The 24578-nt window shown below is 40.8% G+C and overlaps 1 protein-coding gene across 2 annotated transcripts; it reads right to left on the bottom strand.

Moving 5' to 3' along the window:
* Nucleotides 1-2290: 2290 nt before the first annotated feature.
* Nucleotides 2291-24571, bottom strand: mtus1a (microtubule associated tumor suppressor 1a). Of its 2 annotated transcripts, XM_022212946.2 has the most exons (10): nucleotides 23992-24571; nucleotides 18133-18338; nucleotides 11548-11614; nucleotides 9209-9423; nucleotides 8199-8304; nucleotides 7909-7982; nucleotides 7707-7802; nucleotides 5770-5886; nucleotides 5562-5659; nucleotides 2291-3537 (listed from the first exon to the last, which is right to left on the bottom strand). In XM_022212946.2, exons 1-10 carry the CDS (start codon nucleotides 24110-24112, stop codon nucleotides 3309-3311), a joined length of 1329 nt encoding a protein of 442 aa, XP_022068638.1. In that variant the 5' UTR covers nucleotides 24113-24571; the 3' UTR covers nucleotides 2291-3308. The 2 variants fall into 2 exon arrangements, with proteins under 2 accessions (XP_022068638.1, XP_022068639.1); XM_022212947.2 differs by lacking the exons at nucleotides 18133-18338; nucleotides 23992-24571 and adding an exon at nucleotides 12225-12435.
* Between the last annotated feature and the right edge of the window lie 7 nt (nucleotides 24572-24578).

The raw sequence follows: 24578 nt of genomic DNA, 5'->3' as shown, positions 1-24578 counted from the left end.
TTGAAGTGTTTTTTTGTTTTTTAAAAAAATCCCTCTAGTGATTTCCAAAAATTTACAATGTTATTTGGGTAAAAAAATTCCTTATCCAGAAATGAAAGTCGAAACTCATCACAAATATCTCAAATGCAAAGAAACTCAGTCACCAGATCTCAAATCTGCTCAACATTTTTTGGGAACATCTGACAAGAGAAACTGTTTCAGAACATGTGAACCTCATGTCTGTGTAGGTTCTCATTCATCCAGCTCATGGCATCCAAAGTTGTTTAACTCAATCCACTGGACTTTAAGAAAATTCCTTGAAGACTCTTCACCTCTCATCCAAGAGGCTTCTTTAGTTCTGGTGATGGTTGCTGTTGCCTCAGCTTTAAACATCTGTGAGGTGTGGTCAGTGCTTTTCATATTCCAACGACCATTGCCAAGACCCGTCTGGCTCCTCAACGATGGCCATTGGGAGTGCCAGGGAGTGTCAATGGGGTCGTTGAAATGTGAATTTTCACAGAAGTCACTAAACCCTCTTCTCTTGGAGGAGAGGCGAAACATCCTCAATGAATTTTCTTAAAGTCCAGGGGATTGATTTAAACAACTTTGGATGTGAACCTCGTGACGTTCTACAAGAGCCTTGGTTTAATACAGATTCTAAAAACCTGCAAAAAAACTGTAAATCTGTCAGCAAAAAGAAACTTAAACTCAAGTACTGTAAGTATCAAATCAAGCTTCACTACAACGTTTAATTTCCAAATAAATGTTAACTTCAAACCTAATTTGAAAAGTACATTTGAAAGTTCTTCAGCGACAAAAGTAAGGAAAGAAGGAGCCTAACGTAGGAAACATGAAAGATCCAGATTCTCAGCCAGGAAGGGTACAGCTGCCACCAGACAGCCAGGAAGTGCAGATGCAGTCCTTCAGCAGTTGGATTCACTCTGCAGAAATACAGACGAATCAACAGATTGGAGCAAAACCAAGATCTGGGCATCCAGGGGTTTCTACAGCAAAAACTGACTGCATCCTGATCCACATGTGCAGGAAAACCACTCAATGACATCACAGGAGCTTCAGCAGCAGTGGTCAAACCAAACTGGTGTCCAGTGTTCCATATTTTTTGATCATGGTTTAAGGTCCTACAAGGGTGTCAAGAATCCCCTGATCAATGATAGACAGAGGTTAGCCCAGCGTCGTTGGACCCAATCACACAAGAACTGGAACTGGAAGAAGATTGTGTGGTCAGATGAGTCCAGTTTCCAGCTTTATCTTCCTCCTGCTGGTGTGAGAGTACACAGAAGACCAGGTGAAGCATTATCTCCAGCATGTACAGTACCTACTGTCAAGCACGGTGGAGGCAGTATCATGGTTAGGGGATGCATGAGTGCTGCTGGTGTTGCTCATCTCACTGTCTGTGATGCCACATTGAACTCTGCCAAGTATTGTGCCATTCTCTAAACCCACATGCTCCCTTCTGCAGGTGCACTGTTCCGCTGAGGTCAAAACTGCATGTTTTAACAAGATAATGCTCCTTGAACACATCCAGAACCAGGAGAACTTGGATGCAGGAGCTCAGTATTCAGGCCTTAGAGTGGCCAGCTCAATTCCCGGACATGAGCCCCACTGAAAATCAGTGGTGGATTATCAAAAGATCTGTTTCAAAGAGTAAACCAAACAATTGCGAAGAATTAATTCTTCATCCAAATCAAGGCGGTGCAGTTTAAGGACCACACCATTACACTCCTCTAAAGTCTTAAAGATGTGAGAAGCATTTTTCAGCATTACAAAAGTCTAAACTTATCATAAATATCTTAAATCTAAACAAACTCAGTCACCAGATCTCAAATCTGCTGACAAGAAACAAGAATTGAGGGTTCTGTTGCACTGGACACCGAATCAAAGCTTTATGCTACGTTTAAACTAAATAAATAATGATGCTGGAAAAAAGGAGCAGCAGCCGTCAGACTTTCTACATGTTTGAAGATGAGAATCTGCTCTGAAGCCGAGCTGTGTGCCCGGCTGACATCCTAATGCGCTCCGTATGTGGAATGTGATCTGCAGGCCCAAAGCTTATTTTGGTCCAGTGCAACACTTGCTGCGATTTCCACTTTGCTGAATAGTCGCTGGTGGTTGTGATTTTGAAATATACCTTGGATTAGGATTATGAAATGAATGCTTGTGGTTTAGAGAAACGCGTACAGATATTTGACTTAAGCACAAACAGTCACAAGGTTGGACTGATTCTGATGAAATAAGTGGAAAATTCCTTTAAAAACAATCCTCTTCTGACTGTGACAGACCATTTTGCAGCTTCCAGGTTTAATACAAGACTTTATTAATTGCATATTTCAAACAGGGTCAACACGCCTATAATATCAATTCCACACAAAATACTCTCTGAAACATTTCCAAGATACATTGCCTCTGACATGTACAAGCAAAGCTGCTTCTCTCTGCAAAGACCCTGACTTTAAAGCTGCATTGGGAGGCTTCGGTAAGGGGTGATTGACAAGACTCAAACACATGCACAAATACGTGGATTGGTCCCTTGGTCACACAAATAAACATGAAGACAGAAATGTTAGAGGCCACAGACGATCCTTTAAAAAAAATCCCCCCTTAAAAATAGCAGGAAAATTCTGAACATCACCATGAGTGTTGTGAGCAAGAAAACAGCCTGAAAGTGAACGTTCCTCCTTTAGACAGCCAGCCCTGACGTACCGACGAGCACTGGGATGTTAGTAGTATTTAGATTCTGACTGTTTGTAGTTCGCTGTGAGAAATGCTGCAGGAATCCAACAGAAGCAATCCCAGATTCCTCAGATATCTGTAATAAAGATCCACCCTGAAAGATTCTGAGCTCAGACTTTCCATGGCTTTGGTCTCCAGAGACAAAAAAACAAAGCTTTCTCTCACTCTGCAAGGCCAAATCTGTGTGTCTTTGTTTTAAAACTGCATGTACTGTATGTGTGCGTGTGTGAGCTTCAGGAAAGACAAGCCACTGAATACATCTACAAATAACAAAAATAGTGTTTCATTACATAGAAGTCCTGAGATTTCCTTTTTCCTCATCCAGAGTATCAGATGTGAAAGGCAAAGAACAAGGTGGCCTTGCTTAATAAGTGCTTCTGTGCAACATTTTCTGCTTTTTTTGTTCTTTTACACTCTGTAGCATCTCTGTACAGAAAGAGTCAGAGTTCATCCGATCCTGAAGGAGCCAAGGTCACATTGTTGTTTGGCTAAACTGAGCAGGAAACAAACATGGCTCTTAATTCCAGAGGGGATAACTCAAAAGAGAGGCTCTGCTTCCTGGAAGCAGGGGTCCATTGTTATCTGGGTGAGACTGGAGGGCTGGAGAAGAGGCCGGAGCTGCGAGGGGACTGGAGGCTGAAGGAGTGGGAGGGGGAGGTGGAGGTGGGCGACAGCTTGCGGGGGCTGCTCAGGTCTCCGTTGTGGAGCTTCCACAGCAGCTCCTCGTTCTCCATGGACAGACGCTTGTTCACCTTGGACTCCTTCTGAAGGGACTCCTGCAGCATGGCCTGCTCTGTGGACAGCTGCCTGTGGAGACAAGTTCACACACAGGAAGTCTTCATCATCTACAGTATACCACTGTACATGTTATTAGTCAGGATTCAAAAGTTTTTATTCATCACAGGCTCATACAGTATGTGCAGGTCTGGAACACTCCACCTACAGCTATCAGAGAAAGCTCCACCTTCGTCAATTTGTAGAGACATTATAAGGCTGCTGAAGAATCAAACTTATGAACATTGAGAAAATCAGCCACTTCAAAATCATTTTTACTATAAGCATTTCATGACGGGCTCTGCCTAGAAAGCACATTACTAAATAATAGCACTTTATGGTAGGTTTTTCCCTACCAGAATTAATTTATCATCATTGTCTTTGTTTTACTCTGTTGTATTTTATACGTCTGCATCCCTGTATGTTTTTTTATGTGTGGGACAACAGATGGAAATTAGCCTTTTGCTAAATCCGTCTCATTTACTGCAACCTTTTGTAAACTATTATGAGATAGTACGTTCATTATAATGCACCGACCTGTCCAAATACATAAATAAACAGTTGAATGCACAGTGACTGTTTCACAAGGATGTTCAATAACAAGACCTAAAAAACATTCTTCAAAAACAATAACAAAACAGAAAAAGTTACAGCCTCATAAATATAGACTGTGAAGCTAAAGTGCAGTGTACAATGTGCACTAGTGCAGTCAAATGTGAGCATAGAATGATATGTTATACATGTCAGACCTCTGATACTAGATTTCCTTTAGAATAAAATTCACACCAACTAAATAACCAAATATCTTAATTAAAATGATCATTAACTGCATGAAGAATTGATATTAGTTTTTGTTTTAATTCCATTAAAAGGCCAAAAATCAGTGGTACTTCATTCTATCTTTCAAGACTTTCTGACTTACACCCACTGGTTCTTCTTGAAAATTAAAACGCTTAAAAATAATTAGAAATATTTTGATCATTTTTGACTGTAGATTTTAGCTAAATATACCTAAACAAGAGGAATTTGTGCGAAACTTTTTTCCAGTCACTGCTTAGTTTTGCACTCCAATATTTACAGCATTACATTGGTTTGTGTGGGATTTGGCCAAAATACACTGAAGTGTGCATGTTCATTGTAACAAAGGAACATGTCACAGAGTGTAATAGTATACTGACAGTCAATAGAAACTTTGAGGTAGAAATGTACGCAGAATTCTACTTGTAGGGGGTTGTAATTATTCATTGTGGACTTACTGATGATCTAGTGCCCTGGTAGTTGAGATAATGATGAGTTGTCATTTTGTCATGATTCATTGCACATGGGTTGGTCACTTTGTAAAAGTGAATCAAATACACACCAAGCAATACTCAGTGAGTATCTGCGCAATTTGAGAATGGGTTCTGAAGGCCTATATAAAGGCCCAAAAATAGCCACCATTGTTAGTCCAGTCTATCACATGAACAACGTCTCCGGGCACTGGGTATAGTGGAGGCCGGTTTGAGCTACAGTGGTGTAGCCAGGCGTATGGGCTGTTCCCAACCCACAATCAGAAGCCTGGTCCAAAGCATGCGCCGACGGATTGCTGCCTGCATCGAAGCAAATGGAGGCCATACTCGGTATCGACTGTTGTGACTTTGTGTTTTGCAGGTGCCGTTTTCTTTTGTGAAATTCTTTATTTTGAAATCATTCTTGAAACTTTAGATTTTTGTTTCTGTATGCCAATATGCAAAACAAATGATTCATATGAAAAAAATCCAGTTTCGGGCTTCAAAATAAAAATTGTGTTGAAAAATATGGTCTCAAAGTTTCTACTGACTGTCAGTGTAGTTTTGCCCATTTGAAGAACAGTGAATAAAAAAACTATCTGATGAAAAGATTTTGGACAATAATGGAGCCCTATGGCACACAGGGATGGAACTGATGCTCACAGCATTCAGTTCGTGAATTCAATCACTGAGAAGTTCAGCTGAGCAAAAGCACTCTGTCCTGACACACCTCTGTGGATTCCTCAAACTCTTGTCTTCACCACTATGAGCGTATATCATGACTCTTACCTCGACAGAGCAGCATGTCTCTCCATGCGGGCTTTAAAGTCTTCATTCTCCTGCTGGACTTTTTTAAGGCTCTCGTCCAACTTCACATTTTTCTCCGTCTAAAGTAACATAAATAAAGAGAGTGATTCAACAACTTGTGTTTTTAAAGTCAGTAGCTTTGCTTGTTTTGTTGCTTGGCAATCATTTTTTTCCTCATCGTAGCTCCCACCAGTTTGTCGATCTCCATCAGCTTCTTCTCCTGCTGGTGGAGCTGCTTGTTTTTGATATCCAGCACCACTTTGAGACTCTCTAGCTCCTGCTCCAGATAAAGGGTGTGAGAGTCCTTCTGTGGGGAGAAAAGATGTTTAGACTCTGTTAAGATCTGTTAAGGAGAAGTGCATCCATACAGAAACTCAGAGCACACAACAGAGGGCGCCATGCATCTCTTACAACATACACAGCCTGTCCAAAAAAAGTCACACACTCTAATCCTTCATTGGAGTGCCTTTAGCTCCGATGACACATTTGCCATGACATCGTTTCGATAAGCTCCTGCAATGTCACAGCATTTATTTCTGTCCACAGTTGGATTAATTTCCTACCAAGATCTTATATTCATGAAGGGAGAGTCAGACTACGATGCAAAGTCTTCTCCAGAACATTTCAAAGATTCTCAGTGGGGCTGAGGTCTGGACTCTGTGGAGAACAATCCATCTCATGCTCCCTGATCGACTCATTCTCAGTGTGAGCCCAATGAATCCTGACATCTTCATGAATCCTGGCATCGTCATCTCGGAAAGTTCCCATGGCATCAAGGAAGAAAAACTCCACTGATGTAAAGACCTGATCACTCAGTATATTCAGGTATCAGCTGACCTCATTCTTTGGGAACATAATGTTGCTTAACCTGACCAACCCCAGATCATAACCCTAACCCCCACAGACTGGTAGGAACTAGCCATGACGAGTTCATCACTTCATCCACCTCTCTTCTTACCCTGATACCTCCATCACTTTGGAACAGGGTAAATCTGGACTCATCAGACCACATGGCCTTCTTCCATTGCTCCAGAGTCCAATCTTTATGCTACCTAGCAAACTGAAGCCTTTTTTCTGATTATCCTCACTGATCAGTGGTTTTCTTAGAGCTACAGCTGTTTAGTCCCATTCCTTTGAGTTCCCGTCACATTGTTTGTGTGGAAATGTTCTTACTTTCACTATTTAACATAGTCGTGAGTTCTACTGTCAATTTCCTACAATCATCTAAGAGTTTGTTCCAACCACATTTCTTCTCAAAGATAATGGTTCACCACTATCCTTCAGGTTTTAATGATATGTTGGACGGTTCTTAACCTGATTTTAGTAGTTTCAGAAATCTCCTTAGTTGTTTTCTTTGCTTGATGCAGACCAATAATTTGACTCTTCTGAGACAGATTAACATCCTTTCCATGACCACAGGATATGTCTTCAACATGTTTCAGAAACGAGAAGCTCCTCACTGCATCAGCTAGGGTTAAATAAGTTGTTGCAGTTGAAACATATTCATCACTGCAGGAATTATCCATGGGAAGGCTCCTACCTATCTGATTAGTTAAGTCCAGGTGGTGACTTTTTTTTGGACAGGCAGTGTGTATACACAGTGAAGACAGTACTGTTTTTTTTAACCATGCATGGTCAATATGCAACACAGAGTTGTTTCTAATGATGCTCTTCTTATTAATCTGTTAATAACAGGGTAATGTGAGGTAGTTGCCTTAATTACACTCCTGAGCCAGGGCACAATGCTGGGTTCATGTGGCAGCCACTCAACACTAATGAGGAGTGGCAGCCGCATCATGCAATGCTCTGGGAAAATTAAAACCTCCAGTCTGCGCAGAGAGGGAGGGCAGCGTCGTAGCTAGCACAGAGATGTAGTGTTTAACCTATTCCAGTTCATACAGAAGGATTAGGAGTTAACTAAGCAAACAGAAAACATAGATTACTGAAGAGTAAAGTCATTCACAAAAGCATGTTTTGACTTTTGCTTCTGTTGATAATCCGTCTTTAATCAGGGGCATCAAGGGTTTCTTCATCTTTTATTCTCAGGGCAAACAACGCTGGAGTCATGAGATAGTTCTAAAGTGGAGCTCAGCTATAATAAGCACACAGATTACACACAAGCAGTACCTGACTCTTGTCGGCCAGCTCTTTCCTCCTGTTCTCCTCTGCAGTTAGCTTCTCAATTAGAGCGTTATTCTCCACAGTCAGCTCCTGAATCTTTCCCTGTGGATACAAACACCACAACAAAAGCACTGAGCAACCACTGGTTCATCAAACATTACATACCTTTGCTTTACTTTTTAAAAAAGGTATGAAAAAGAAAACCTACTGATAGAGCTGCTTCAGCATCTTTTAGGGTTTTGTCAAGAGACTGCAGCTCCTGACTGTGAACTTTCCTGAGCTCTGCAAAGATAGATTTAGAGATATTGTGGAATTTAAAACATGCACATCAAAAGTTCATTACAATTTCATGCCGTGATGTAATGCAAAAACACAACCAATCAGAACAATTTTTAAGCATTTTATATATGCATCTTGAAATAGCTGAAGAATATGAAATGGTAAAGTCATTTTAAAATAAATTCGGCTGAACACTATGGTCCAGTATTGTTCACTCACCTTCCAGTGACACTTCATACTGCTGTTTAACACACTGCAACTGTTCTACGTGGCTGTTCTCTAGTTCCAGCTTCATGGCTTCGTGATTGGCTTTAAGCTCTTCCATCTTAAACACAAGAACAAGAATACAGTACATTTTCAATACTTAGGGTTTTTGATCTAAAAGCATTATCACAGACTGCAGCATATTAAATAATCTGGACAGATGTTATAATCTAAAGCACAGAGAATGTGTCAGTTTTGAAACATTTCACACTTTAGTTTCTGCTGGTGTCTGAACTTCATGTTAAATAAACAAAAACTGAACAAATAGTGGCTGTAAATCTTTCTAAAAAATGTGAAAATAAGATCTAAAACAACAAAAGCACTCAGAGAGCGCAGTACTCCGCCAAGGCTGCTCAGCTGTATCATTTCCAACGGCTGAAATCTTGAAAATAAATTTGTGGCAGAAATCATGGGACCACAGAATGAGACTATTTAATACAGATGTACCCACAAACAAAATGAGCACAGGCGTGTGTTATGCATGTGTACGCAATGCATGGATACTGAATCAGGTGACCTAAACATGTAGCGGACGGCGCAAATTGATGGAGCTCAGAAAGACCCCCATAATTTAATCAATTGTTCCTTGTATGATTTCCGACGGGTAAGTCCTGATAACCCCGTGTTGGTCGATTTGTAGAAGAATCGCAATCATGTGATCGTCAGCAGGCAGCTGACGTAGTGTTCACTTGTTGTCATGGTTACAGTGACATGGTGCTGCTATCTTGCAATCATACAGAAATCTTTAACAAATCCGTGGATCCAGACTATAAGCTGCATCACTGCCAAAATCTAATCACTTGGTCCTCGTGTCATTTCTGACGTTCCCTGAAAAATTCATTGAAGTCTGTCAGTCTGTTTTTGAGTAATGTTGCAAACAGACAAACAAACCAACAGCTATTGTCACGTAACCCTGCTGAGGCTCCGTTTTCTTGGTGGAGTAATAAAGGTTCGTAGGGACCAACCTGCTGTTGCATGACAGTCTTGCATTTGTCAGCTTCCTCCTGGTAGGTGAGATGAACTTTATCCCACTCAGCCTGGTAGAAGGCCTGCAGCCTCTTCTCCAGCTCAGCCAGGTCCTGCTGGTGCTGCTCTTGGAGATTGTGCAGTGCATCCTCCAGAGAAACACGCAGGTCCTCCTTCTCCTTCTCCAGGCGCTCAGATGAATGGACAGAGCAGACTGGAAATAAAAACAGAAGGCAGCATTTTATGGTGTTGAACAGGTGACAGTTTGCATCATGTTCAGTGCCTGTGTGCCATTTTGCAGACTGCAATATTCATTAAACAAGCTCGGAGGAAAAATTGCATTAGCAACCGCTTGCGTAAGAAACTTGATACGTCCACCGAGGAACCTCTGCTTAACAAAGTCCCTCTTGATGTAAATGTGTCACACTAAATGCTCTCCAAAAAGGAATGGAAAATCTGACTTTGAAGGGGAGGTGCCTTTTGCACTTGACCGCTTATGCCAACTACACTGCAGTTATTTATAGGCAGAATAAGATAGAGAAACAAGCGTCAATTCTTTCACAACATCTAGAAAATGGTAACACAGAAGATTTATTCAATCTTTTCCAAGCAGATAATTTGCAGTTTTTCTGGTTGTGCAATTGTTTTGTTTTGCAATTTCTCAGCCGTTTCCATTGCCAAGTGTTTATATCTGGTGTGGAGTGGGTGACAGTAATCAACTCCATAACTTGTCTCTAGTTTAAGTGGCTGCGCACAAACACTTCTGATATGCAACAGTTGCTGCTGGATCTCAAATCACCAGCAAAGCAGCAGTGATGGTGTATAGGAAGAAAGACAGCTGTGCAGAAAAAGAAAGTCTCCTGCCGTGTTTGGTCTCAAATAGGTGGTACGACAATGAACCACAACTATTTAGAACTTGAAACTATATATAACCTCAACAGCGGGTGTAAATCAATACCGAGTCCAGATGTTGCTGTGCTACGGTTCAACGAGGCTGGCAGGTACATTTTGCCATTCAGTGATCTCAGGGAATCAGGGCTCACTAAAGATATGTGGATGGTTCTCTTACAATCAACCAAAAAGAAGTGCAAAGCAAAAGAAAGGAACTGCGCTTCGTTGTCTGAACAGGAGGATTCACCTTACCCAGAGTGGAATAATGGCAGCAGATCCAGAAACAGACGCCAAAGCAGCATAGGGACCATCTATCAGGCTTTGGCATATACAGCTCAACAAAAGCAGCCGAGCATTCCACAACCATGTGCCTTTCTTTTTCATATCGCCCGCAGAAAACACCTCGTAGCTCATGCAGTTTGGGAAAGGAGAGCCAAGTTAATCTAAAGTTAGCTGTATTTTTGGCTCGCAGTTACTCAGATGACGCAGTTTGGAAGAATCACAGATAATGCAGACACTGAAGCATGTAGATCCCTGTCTCTCTTGCTCTTTTTTTAAACGTGTGAGGAATGATTAAGGGTGTGGCTCCATCATACTTTTGGCTGTGGACAAAGAAGGACTGCAATTTATTTCTGTGCGAGGAGTGAGATCACTGTGGAAGCAGACAGGGACACAGTCTGAGGAGGGAAGAGGCTAAAAGGGGAAACTTATCATAAAAATAACACCTCCAGATGTTTTACCGTGTTTTACTACACATCATGCAAAAGGGCCACTTGAGGTGATTGTGGGTCTCACAGCCTTTCCTGAAGTGAAGAATGTGTTACACCACAAATATACCAGCGCTCAGCATTTAAGAGCAGTCATGTGGAAGTCCCGAGGCTGTGAAGGAGGGGAGGAGTCAAACACTACTGTGGCCTCAAGTCAGAGATGAAAGCTGGAGTAGGAGCATGTGTTTGAGAGTGCATGTGCAAGGTTGTGCAGTGTGACAGCACTTAGACAGGATATAAAACATGGTTCACTGTCCCCTAGACTTCACAGGGCCTCAGGTGGCGTGGCATTCCACCAGTGGGAAACCCTGTTGTGAGGGGTCAGAGGACAGATTGCCACTCTCTGGGTAATGGACTGACACCACTGAGCTCAGCAGTGGTAAAAACACACATGACTTGTTAAATGAGTATCTGTTTTTCAGCAGACAAAGACCTACAGGGAATATCTTTGTCATGGGCAAAGGAAAACAAGAAAATTAATTAATCAATTTTGCAACCACTTCTATTAACTAAGAGCCACTTTAAGGCACGGCTTAATCAAACATGACCCAAAATGTAACCTGAGTGATCAAAGAGAAAGCTCCCCAGGATACTAAAAGCAAACACTGTACCAGGAGAGTGTAGTTTACTGATAACCACTGTAAACACTGCCAGCATGAGTCCAAGGTGACCCAACTTACCCAGCTCTCCTCTAAGGTTGACCAGCTCCTGGGACAGCTCCCTGCACTGCCTCGAGGCTTCATCACGCTGCAGGAAGAAAAACGTAAACAGTCACACACATGTTCATGTCACCCTGCTGCTGCTTTTCAGGATCTTCATTTGAATGAAGCAACAAGCTTCAATCATTGCAGTCAAGATTCTAAATGAGAAATGCCAGTTATGTTACATGAAGAAATTAACTGAAGAATCCAGTTTTTCTATTGCCAACAAAAGAAAGACTAACCAGTGATAATGGGGAAGGGGAAACGAAAACTTGACGCCTAGCTCATGTTTTCAGTTTCACACATGCCTTGTGTCAGTAGAATTCCCTCACTTCTCCCTTTCTGAGTCAGTTTTGCAGTGTAGGAGGCTGCGCTGCAGCTGCAGTGCTCCTTCAAAGTGACTTCAAAGTGACGCATAGAAGATCCAGAAACTGTTTATCTCCCGTCTACCACCATGCTGATAACCTGACATTCCGCACAGCACATCGCACAGCCTGCATGATTCAATTATGTATATGAGATAAAACAGGCAAGTAAGACAAGCCAAGCATCACCTCACTGATCAGTTTACATTAGAATAAAGGTTTCCACCCTGTCATTCTCCAGATCTGCATCTATTCCTCACTGCAGAGTAGAACAATGTAGAAGCCAGTTACCCTCTCTGCAGCGCAAGGAGCACCAAGGCATGCTTTGCTGCCAGAACAGCCCATGGTGCCGCCTCAGCCTGAGGCTTGGGTGTCGGAGTCCCCCCCAGTAGCTTTGGAGACTCAGTACTCCAGGACAAACAGTGGTCCAGGTGGACGCACCACCTCCACACGCACCTCCTCCCAGACTGCTCCGACTACATCTGAGGCAGGACTGAAAAAGCCGCTTCACTGGCTGTGGTGAGTGACTGCAGAGAGCATTACCGTATTCCACCTAAAAAAAGGGCGCAGGCCACAGTGTGCATGAGAGCAGCTGCCTCACTAGCGAGCTGAGGTCACTTTAAGAAAGCACTAAAGGCAGGCGGAGTGGAGCAAACAGATAAATTGTAAGGAGCTGTCTGACATCAGGCTGATGGACCAGGACCTGTGCTGTGCAGCGACCCACCCAGGGGACACACGGACAGGCTTCATTACCACCATCCCCCACTACTCATCCAAACCTACATTAAGTCATCCCTCTGCAACATTACCTTACAGTCTGCTGCATGGATGCAGTCTTACATTAGAGGATAATTTAATGCTGTGACAGACTGAATTTCAGGTTTCTGTGTCAACAAAACTATTTACAGTTAGTGTACTGTCAATAAATGCAATTTAAAAATAAGATCCCTTGTTGACTAACCTCTGACCACATTAGTCAGCATTTTTCTGCACTGGACACATGAGTAACTGACCCTGTAGATGGGTTCTACAGTAAATTGGTTAGATTTTTACAATTTAACTTGATAATTCAGAAGTCATCAAGTCACCTGCTCCTGATCAACAGATAAACCAATCAGTGATTTACTGTGAGCATGCTTTTAACACACACTGTGTCACAAAAGATTCTTGTTTTCCCGTTTTTCCCATTGAGCACTAAAAACATCTGCTCAAAAAAAAATGTAAAAAAATCGAAAATAATTTGCATCTAAGTACCGAGTAAAGTAGCTTCCACCAGGAAGCCCCACTGTGTAAGAAATCTTCATAAAACCTCCTCCATTAGTCTGAATATTTATTCTAATAATATAGATGGAATTACAGACGGCTGTGCATGCCTCTGCCATTTGAATTTGATATCAGTTTCTCACTTGCACCTCTTCGGTCCTCTAGTCTGGTCCAAACAGTAGCAGTATCCCCAGTGTATACAAAGATGATACCATGTCAGGTGTAGAGTAACACATGATGATGAACTAAGATCAATGACTAATTGCTGCAGATCAAATTCCAGTTTACTGGAAATGCAGTGAATATCAGCACGCAATCAGATAAAACACAGGCTCTATATTATCTGTCAGACTTTTTGTTTTTTTTGCTTGCATTCCAGCACCAAGATGTAAATCATCTAACAGTGTTTTCTGTTTGAAAGAAGGTGTGGGAAACCACCTCCAGAGCTGTCACACTCCATCCAAACAGATGATAAGAAGCAGGCCTTGCTTGGCGTTTGGCTGTGGTTCCTAACCATATCAAGTCAACAGCTGGGACATTCTCACACTATGATGGCAACGTCCTGCCTCCTATTCTTGGTATGAAGAGTGGCCACCAGATTCCATTCTGCACTACATGCACAAAGACTAGTCCAAAGGCAGGACACGCAACAGTTAAAGTTGAGTCAGTGGGAGGAGGCGTTAACAGCTGCTTTTCTGTCAGAGAGGAACAAGCATGTTTTTGATATTTGTTGATGGATTCAGTTTCACAACCCTGCTGCCCAAACAGAAGGATATGAGTCATACATCAGTGACAAAAGATTACACTCTGCACTTTGGATACCAGCTGTCACATTATGTAGGCTGGCAGGAATGTGATTTTAAACACAGTGGAAAATCTGTCATACTATTATGTAAACCTGGTAATGATTTAAAAGTTTGAAGTATTTCAAGGTTAGCAGTTAACCTGAAACAGATTAATGGCATTGATAACATTTTGGTTGTAGGAAACATGGAATCAAAAGTAAGTCAAAGTGTCAGAAGTCAGATTGTTGTTCTGAGCAAAGAGGGTTGTTTAAAATCATAGCTGAGTGAAGGTTTCTAAGGGCAGTGCATGATACTCAAAAACACTTTGTGGAAACAGACCAAATGTGACCACACAATCAGACAATAAAATCCTTAAGATTGGAGGTTATTTCTACAATTCATTAAGAAGACAACTTTCCCTCTTTGTTGGAGTGGTACTTATATTGTGCTACACAGACTAGTTAATACAGTATCCACTTACGGGTCTATGACTGACTTTAATGTCCACCGACTGATGGGGCTGTGTTTTGTTTTTAGATTTATTTATTTATTTGCTTGTTTTTTGCTTTGTTTTGCAAGAGGGTTAATGTTGTTTGAATGTAACAGTATTCTGTTGTCGCACTTCCTTTGAATTCTTTCATCTTTCTCGTGCAAGAAGACCAGTAGTGGCTTCTAAACCACTTCTAAATGCTGTGATGTATGAGCATTTCACAGTAGATAAACGGACAAAGTCCCATTTATTGGCAAATCCTTCTTAGAAATTTGTGGCAAAAGCTGAAGGCTGCATAGAGAAGAGAAAAACGATACCAGAGTGTATCAGCTACTACATTCTTCAGAGACATGCTCCACCCTCTGGATTTCATGTTTGTGGAGAAGGATTCACACTGCAGCAGCAGCAGCAGGAGTCTAAACACCCCTTGAAACTCAAAAGATGCTAAAGACTTCTACTTGTCATCAACTTTTCTCCTAGAAAGCCAAACATGAAAAGAAGCTCTATGGCACATAGCCACAGCGTTCTGGGGTTACATGAATTAACAGGTTTGGACTGACAGTTGGTGTGGTGTGTGTAGATGGTGAGAAATGGACTATCATCTGACCAGGAACACGTGGTCACCTCTGTTTTATTGTAGAAGATGTATTTCCTTCCAAGCTAACTCATCATGAACAAATGCATGTTCTGTACATTTCCCATTAACAGCATATCCAGGATAAGTTATGTTCTGCATTTCTTTATTCTCATTGCATTTCAGAGGCATCTGAGGCCATTTATTATGTTCTTTTTTTACAGCATAAGTCCATGCAGCTCGAAAGCTGCTGTCATTAGAGCAAAAAGGGGGCAAACAAATAGCAGGCTATTCTTGAATTCATGGACAGTTCTCAGAGATGTTACGACTAACTTAAACTGTTAAATTGACTTGTCAAATTTAAATGAAAATTGTATTAAATTTGAAATAAATACAAAATAGAAGTAGTTAGTGGTCTCAGACTTTGACAAATTTAAGTCCCTACTGGCTCTCTGGTGCCTAGGATGTGAATTCAGGTCATAAAGAGGCAAATCTGCCCCCAAGATTGAAGCCCCTTGAGGCTTGTACTGGACTGATGTGAACTCTGTCACAACATCCAAATGGTGCCCTAAGAGATCTGTCTGGTGTCAAACTCTGAAATAAGGCAGGAGTGAAGAGAGTTGCTGTAATCTAGGCCAAGGGTAATAAAACACATAGGCGACTTTGTGTATAACAGCTGAGAGAAGCAGTGGTTTAATTTTCTGAAACAGAGCTCAGCTGTAGAATACTCAGCTCCATAATTCCAACAACAGCTTGTTGAAGAACCACAAGGGGCATTTATGGAGTCAGCAACCACTTCTTCATACTTGAAAGCAACAAACTAAAAGGACCTCATAATGCACTCTGAAATATACACCAGAAATCAACCGTCTGCAGCATCACTGTCTGCACAGGTGTCTTGTCTAACCAGTAGGAAAAATCTATGATCCCTCACCTACAAATGCTTCTAAATTGTACGTGATGGAGCACTCTGCACAGTTGGAAGAACTGAAGCTATAGTAAGGATGACATACAGATATTAGATTCACAGTCCCCTGCAAATCTAATATCTGCAGCACAGGGATGTCAAATGAATGAGGATTTATGGCCTTATGCACATTATTATTTCCATCTGATACCGTTTATGGATTTGGCCTCAACACACTGGACTGAGGTGGAGCAACAATGTCAAGATCTGAGGTCCAATGGAGCTACTGTAAAGGCTAGTTTACGTCCTTGCAAATCCAGTGTTTTCGCTCCTGTGCCAGTGATTCATCTTAGACTCGTAATTTCACAATAGTCAGCTTCCTATATTGCGTACAGACAACACATATAATGTAATATCATAAGGACATTTCTAAAGTTAAGCAGAGGACTGAAAGGATTTGTGTCTTTTCATGTACTTAATCAAAGTCACACATAATGTCTGTTTTTCTCATGTTTAAAAGAAGATTAATGCATAGAGCCAAATTGATTCACTCACATTCAGCCTATATTCCTCCTGACGTAAAGACAATAGAGTCCAAGCACCACATACATACTCATTTCCCTATGACAACAACTAAAAGTCAACTGGGGTTGGGTGGAGGATAGCTGTGTGGATAAGCCTGTTTGCACACTGCAAAACACTGTGGGTGAAATAATCCCTTGGAGCATCCAGATCCGGGAAGCCAAAAAACAAGCAGCAAGCTTAAACTTCCCATATTTAAAATAATTTAAAAAAGACTTAGCACTTGGGGTCATGATTGCCTTTCTGGGCAACATTTGAATCCATGAAAAGTACACCTACGTACACGGGTTGTCAGGGTTGATATAGATATAATAAATGCTGGTCTTTACAAGGAGATCAAGAGGCCTCGTTTGTGCTGCAGGACACATTTTGACTCCAAATCAAAGCAGGAATTAACAGACTCCCTGACAAAGACGATTTGTCTTTAATCCAGAATTTTAACAGTTGTTCACTGGACGACAACAGCAGGACTGTTGTATGTTGGACAGCATCCAAGTATGTCTGTGTGTGCAGCCGCTTATACCATAACATTCACTCTCCGTGCTTTTGCTAGAAATAGAAATCTCATTTGGTCGGCCTCCTTTGTATCGACACACAGGGTTTGGTGTTGCAACACTTGTAGGAGACAATGGCAAGACAAACTGTACACATGTAGAGATCAATAGAGGATCTTTCTTTTACTATGAACTCTGTTGGTACCTCTTTGTTTTACCAATGTATAGTTATTTTATAATTTGTATGTTCAAGTACTATGTTGCAAACACAATCTTAGTAGAACATGCTAAATGGTAAAATCACTCAGTGGTCACCTTTGTTACTGGAGACAAACGGTAAGTGACAACACAGATATTAGTTAGGTGAAACTACTTAAACTATCAGGTGTCAAAAAAAATACGTAATGAACAGTTCTATTGTAAAAGGATAAAATTGTTCTGCATTTCTCATATGGTTGTGCATTTCCACTCACTGACTGAATATATTCAAAAATAAAACGTTGATTTGTAACTTGTGGCTATGCTGGAAGAATTTAATATCAGACTTAAATATCTTCATAATATAGTCAATATTCTGCTTTGAATTATATTGTGGTCTTGAGTTCAACTTTAATAGGACAGACGCCTATTAAATGAATGCTATTATAGCAGTGTCTCCCCTCCCATATAACCAGCGAGGCGGCCCGCCTCGTCGGTATAGGCCACCGCCTCATTAAAATACTGCCGACATTGCCGCCTCACTGGTCCACGGCAAAAAAAAAAAAAAAAAAAAAGAAAGTGCAGTGCAAAACCCGCCGGATCGATCAGACCGTCCGCGGGGGGTGCGCGGCTGCGGCGGAGATGGCCCGATAGTATATATAATTTCCCCCCCCCCGTCAACAACTTTAAGCTGAAAGTGACCCCACCACCTCACAGTCATTTCAACCCAGGGGAAACACTGTTATAGAATGCAAGAGGTTTTTGATGTTGAAAAACTTTTTGGATAATTTGAAGTTGCAATGCATGTCATTAGTTTCTCTCTATTTGTTAAATATGAAATAAAAACAATTAAACAATGATTAAAAAAATCATATAAAATACCTAGAGTAAGTCAGATTTTCTTACCTCAGCCAAAGTTTGCTGTAAAACAACAGCGACTGCCTCAAATCTACGGCTGCTGGCTGTCAGGAGTCCCTTGAGGCTCTGGACGATCGGGTCTTTTCTGTCATCCTTTGTGACACTTGCTGCTAACACATCTGAGGGTCCCTTATTCTGGCTTTGTTGGGATGGTTGCTGCTGACGGGAGCTGGCCTTGGATTTGTTCTTGTCCACTGCAAAAGAACACGAATTGAGCGTCGTGACAACACTGATCATCAACATGCTTCCCTCCATAACCGCTGCAGGTGGACTGACAGCAGCGCCGCCCGGCCCATGCAGCAAGCTCCAGTGTCAAATCCCTGGGTTTCTGCAGCCTATAACTGCTCTGTCCAATCAGTCAGTGAAATGATTTCCAGTGCTGCTCCTCTGACATAAAACTGGATCCACTGAATGCAAGTCGTTTTCCATATCCGACTTTCACCTCGTGCTGTGCAGGCACTGGTCACCAAGGACAGCTTATTTTAGCAAGGCCATGCTACTGTACATTTGATTTACATCAGCTTTATAAATACATCAGACATATAATAGCTACCATCAATCCTATTAATGAAGAACACATTGTTTACACTGCTGCGACACCAGAATAGAGGATCACTTAACTGACAACCTAACTAAACAGATTGTTGAGTGGAGAGGAGGAAAGAAAGGACATGATTGAAAATGAACATGTGCTCAAGTGTTTTTCAGAAAGCTCATTTTCTCTAAAGAGACTGTGTAGTGACTGTTACATAACACAGCAGTGAGGATAGCCTGAGTCATGTCAGGAATGGCGGTTTTAATGAGCGGAATATACTGTACCACCAGCGGCCTGTGGGGATTTACACTTTGCTCTGTTGTGGTTTTAGATGACAGACTATTATGATTAATGACCAAAAACACTCTTGATATTGCAAGTCAATTTGTCACAGTACAACAAATGACCAATCATCTTCAATGCTGTGCAATTTCACCCTAATCCACTGCTGTAATAGCATGTAGACATGTAGCCTCAGCTTGTGAAGTGTCTATCATCATGCCCTTTATAAAGCCCAAAACTTGGACCGTAGTCAAGTTAAATTTAGATGCAGTAACCCAAGCATCACCATAACATCCAAGAATAAAACCAGCATGCAACTATAGCACATGAAAATGTTTCTATACACTGTTTGATGGAGCTCGTGATGGTAACAGATTTAAAGGCCAAACTGTGGAATAAAGGCATGAAATCAAGCTCTTTCTATGAGCAAACAGGATCATTAAAAACCAGATCCATCATATCAGAATAATTCTGTGCTGCATTAATGCCACAGACTGGCTATCAGGATGTGCAGCTCACCTATAAGCTCGTTCCCTCAGTGATTCACTGCCAAAGTAAATTGTTGAGGATAAAAGACAGGCCCAGCCTTCATGGCAAACAAAATAATCATACTGCGCTTTAACTGGATGGATGTCAGGGAACATACTTTATCTTTCAAGTAAAACATCAGAGTTCTAAGACTTTGATTTAATTAACAATTTTAGCTATTGTGTACTCTGGATCATTAACTTGGCTTTTTGCACAAAGTCATGTAAACAATTTATAATAATAATTACTTTTATATTTTGAGGCTGAACAGCTTCCAGCACTCAAGTCCTCATATAGGCAATTTGCTACATAGACTAATCTATTTACAGTACCGGTTAAACGTTTGGAAACACCTCTGTACTCAAGGGATTTTCTGAAATAACTTGTGAAATTATTAAATATAAAGAATGGAAAGAAAGCAGTCAGTAGCTTTCATACCAGTGCTGCAAACTCTTGCCATTTTCTTAATTACTTTCTAAGATGCATATGCCACTTTAACTTTGAGAAACATCTCTGTGGACTCTAATCTGAGATGCATTTAGCTCACAGTTTCTGTGGCTAGTAAGTTTTAAAAAAAAAGTATCTTCACTGAGTTGGGTGATTCTTGCCGTATTACAGATTACAGCAGTTGAATAGAACTATAGTGCTGTGCAAAAGTATTTGCCCCCCCACAGCAATCTTTTATTTTTAATATTTGACAGACTTAAATGTTTGAGATCATAGAACAAATTTTAATGCAAGACAAAGATGCCCCAATAACACACAAAATGCTGTTTTAAATTACTATTAATTATGTTTTGAAGGAAAAATGCTGTTCAGCCCATCTTGCCCAATGTGAAAAAGTAATTGTCCCCTAAGTTACCAATCTAGCAAATGACCAAATTCATTTGACAGTGGGTTCAGTCTCACACTCGCCTATGATTACTGTCAAGCTGGTGAATCTAAGCATCACTAAAATACAACCTATCTAGCACTGTGAATTAGCTAAAAGGTCTCAAAAAGCAGCAGATTAAGGCACGTTCTAAAGAGATTCAAGAACGGATGCAAGCCATTGACATTTAACATTTGTCAGTCTGGAAGGTTACAAAGCCATTGGTGAGGCTCTGGGACTCCAACGAACCCCAGTGAGAGACATTATCCACAAATGGAAAAAACACAGAACAGTGGTGAACCTTCCCAGGAGTAACTGGCCAATCAACATTCCTCTAAAAACACGTCGATATCTAATCCAGGAGGTCACAAAAGAACCCAGACAAACATTAAAAGAACTGCGGACTTTACTGGCCTCAGTTAAAGTCCATCTACGAGAGACACTGGGCAAAAAAGGCATCCATGGGAGAGTCGCAAGGCTCAAGCCACTGGTGACCAAAAAGAACAAAAAAATTTGTCCAGCAGTTCGAAGAAAATATCTAGATGAGCCCCAAGACTTTTGGGATAAAATCCTGCAGACTGATGAGTCAAAGGTGGAACTTTTTGGAAGACATCTATTTTATTACATCTGGTGTAAAGAGAATACTGCATGATACCAACAGCGAAACATGGTGGTAGTGTGATGGTTTGGGGCTGCTTTGCTTCCACAGGACTTGGATGACTTGTCATATTTGATGGAGCCATGAATTCTGCTCTCTAGCAGAAAATCCTCCTGGAAAACATCCACCCATCAGTTCAGGACCTGAAGCTCAAGCCCAAAGCACATAAGCAAGTCCACCTCTAAGAGTCTCAAAAAGAACTAAATGTCCAGACTTGCACCTAATTGAGCTGCTGTGGCAAGACCTGAAAAGCCACTTCATGCTGGAAAATTGTCTACTGTGACCAAATTAAAACTATTCTGGTGAGAAGAGACGATATAAAAGACTGATCACAAGATGCAACAAACATTTGTTACTGGTTGGTCTGCCAAGGGTGGATCAACCAGTTATTAGGTTTAGGGGGGCAATTACTTTTTCACAGGGGTGAGATTGATTTTCAATAAATTTTCAATGAACCATAAATTAAAAACTTTATTTTGTATTACAATTAAGACATACAAATATTAGTTTGGTGATCTGAAACATTTAAGTGTGACAAATATGCAAAAATAAAAGATTTGTGTGCAGGGAGAAAACTTTTGCACAACACTGTGTATACTGTATACCAACATTGCTTTGGCACAACAAAACTGACGGTATCTTTAAGAAGGCAAAATATTCCCCCGGGTAACTTTTGAAAAGGCTCACCTGTTACCTTAAAACTGGTTCAGATATTGCCAACAGTGTGAAAGCTATCATCAAAACAAGCTGGAGCTACTTTAAGAAATCTAAAAGTAAACATATTTTGGGTTGTTGGACACTTTTCCTTATGTAAATTCATAGCTTGATATCTTGAGGTTTGCTCTAAAATGTAGAAAATAATAAAAAAAGAAGAAAAATACCTTAATCAGTAGGGGTGTCCAAAGTTTTATTGGGACTTCAATTTTTTCCCAACATGCTTTTGTTCTTTCATCATATACTGAGACCCTATAAAAAGTATTTTTCTGACTGAGATCCAAACAGACAGCTGAGCTGTGAAGCTCTGCTTTCAATAATTTTGATGATGCTGCAGTAAACTAAATCTAGAAGGGTTTCCTTAAATTATGATGCCCCCTGCTGGCTGCACAAAGAATATAAAGAGACACCATTTAAAAAACAATAACAACCTAAACCACAAACATGCCTGTATACAGAATAAAACCCAGCTCTGCAACAGAATCAACGAGCTAATCTACTATAGAGCTGCACATTGTGGTCATACCATACAATACATTATGTTGTGTTAGTAAAAAATTAATAGTATCTTTTTCCTCTGTGCTGTAATAGTGTTGTGTGGTTACTGAATATATATTTTCTATTTCTAAATGCCTTCATTTTAAAGCAAATGATATATCTATAAAAAAACAAACATTGCCATCGTTGCAAAGCTCATGGATGCCACTTTTAATATGTCCATATATAGAGAAACTGGCCGTGTATCCAAGACCTGAAGTGGACATTATGAAACAGATTCTGATGAATATTTAAAATCATGCTCTCACCTGCATAAATCATTCAAAATGATCCAAAAAAAAGGTAGCAGGTTCTGGACCTTTGAAAACATCTGCAATGTTGGTGATGACTCAGAGATTCAGATACTAAAGAAAAATTAAATGGCAATTCAGTTTCATTTTTAGGCTTAACAAAAATCTATAATTCCTTCACTCGGCCATTTATTTTGTCTGAGGGCTACCCAGTGTAATTCTAACATGTTTTTAACAAAATAGAAAAATAAATATTCTCACAGGAGCAAACGTAGTCTAGGAGTGAGTATTGTACCTGCTTCTTTTCAACAATAATGTGATTTTTATTTTCCGTACAAAAACACAAATCTTTCCAAATGCAATGTGACTGTACATAAGCACTTCATCTCTTCCTTGGACTACTGCTCCATGGCAACAGAAGACCCGAGGCTATTTTCATCAGAGTGGTGATGACACATGTTGCTTTCGTTCCATTTCAGACTTCCTCCCAGGCTCAGAGAATCATTTTGTACCACTCCAACTAGTACACTCAGCATCAAACACAGTGATTTAGTGACTCCATGACATTGTGCTCTGTTGCTGTAAGGAGATGTCGCATCACAGCACAAAGCATGATGGGTGATGAGACCCCTCACAATCAGACACTTGTTATGGCGTTTGGTCGGTGAAATAACAGATGACAGTTCTCAATGTAGAACGAGAGCTACACTATGGATGCTTGTCTAAAATGAATGGATAAATATATACATGAGGGTTGTAACAGAAGGATGCATGGGGCACCATAGAAATACTTCACTTCATGAATCATGTAAATAAGAGCATCCTTGTTTGGCTAGTGTTTGAAGGTGACATATTTGTTTTTTTGTTTAAATGAGAGATAATTCAATTTAATTATTAAAACTTTTGAGGCCTTTGTGAAACTATGCTACTACATTTGGTTAAAATCTTTAGGAATGTTTTAAGCAATATGGGAACTCCAGGAAGCTACTATATTCCCACAATGCTATTCACCAATCACAACAAAGTACAACTTAGAGACCAAGAACCAAAATAACCTTGGTGCATTTGAGTGAAAGAAGAGTACTGGGCGGCGCAGTGAGAAATTGTAATTTAAGGTGGCCTCAAAAATAATGGAAACCATCCTAAAAGGTCAACATGACTTTAAAAGAGACTATTCAGGCGTTTGTTCAAATAGCTTTTTGAATCCAAGACTCAAATCCTAAAATAATTCTGTCCGGAGTCACACATTTTGGTGACCAAGGTAGGTAAAATGAAAGATGAACCTCCTGCTCTGCCGACTAGTAAATAGCAACACTAAAAATAGGATTCAGAAACAGTAAACAAGCAAGGACCCACTTGCAAGGCAAACACCGACAGGCTTGTTTTATAGCACAGTGACCCAAAAACCACAACAAAGTCACAACAATAACAAAATGAGTAGCACAATTAAACACTTAAAAAACTGACAGACCTGCTTGGAAAACCACAGTGTTCTTCCTGCATCCTGACAGCACCTGAATGTTTCGGAGTAAACCCTTGGCTGTCAGACGCACGTGGATGTTGGACAGCGATAGCTTCGGTGACCATAACATCTCTCAAAAACAATGCGAGGAAGTTAGCAAACAAGTATTCAAAAACCGGTGTCCAAACGCAGACGCGAGATTCTGGCTACAAACCACAAGCCATGCTGCACCTCAGCGTATCATGCCTCAGGTGACAGCAGCACTGACAAGGACAGGCAGAAAACAAATAAATAAATCAATAAAAAGCAGTAGGAACAGTCAGTCCACTGAGACAGCCTTGAAAAAAAGTGCGGACATGCAGCTTGGCATGGCAGGTCTCCCAACTCAAATTCTCTAATTCCCAGCTGTGAACACTAGAACATGCAGAATAGGTCAAAGGCTGGACAGTGGTTTGTGCCACAATCTGATAGATGTGATAGGGGCAGGAGTAGGGGGAGGGAAAAAAAGAAAAAATCCCTTAATCCTCTTGGTAAAGCCAGGCTGCAGCTATTCCCCAAACACATGAATCTGTCATAGCAGAGTAAATCAGCATCTC

Source organism: Acanthochromis polyacanthus, chromosome 10 (assembly GCF_021347895.1).
Source record: "Acanthochromis polyacanthus isolate Apoly-LR-REF ecotype Palm Island chromosome 10, KAUST_Apoly_ChrSc, whole genome shotgun sequence".
Lineage (NCBI taxonomy): Eukaryota > Metazoa > Chordata > Actinopteri > Pomacentridae > Acanthochromis > Acanthochromis polyacanthus.
This window is presented reverse-complemented; position numbering and strand designations above follow the sequence as displayed.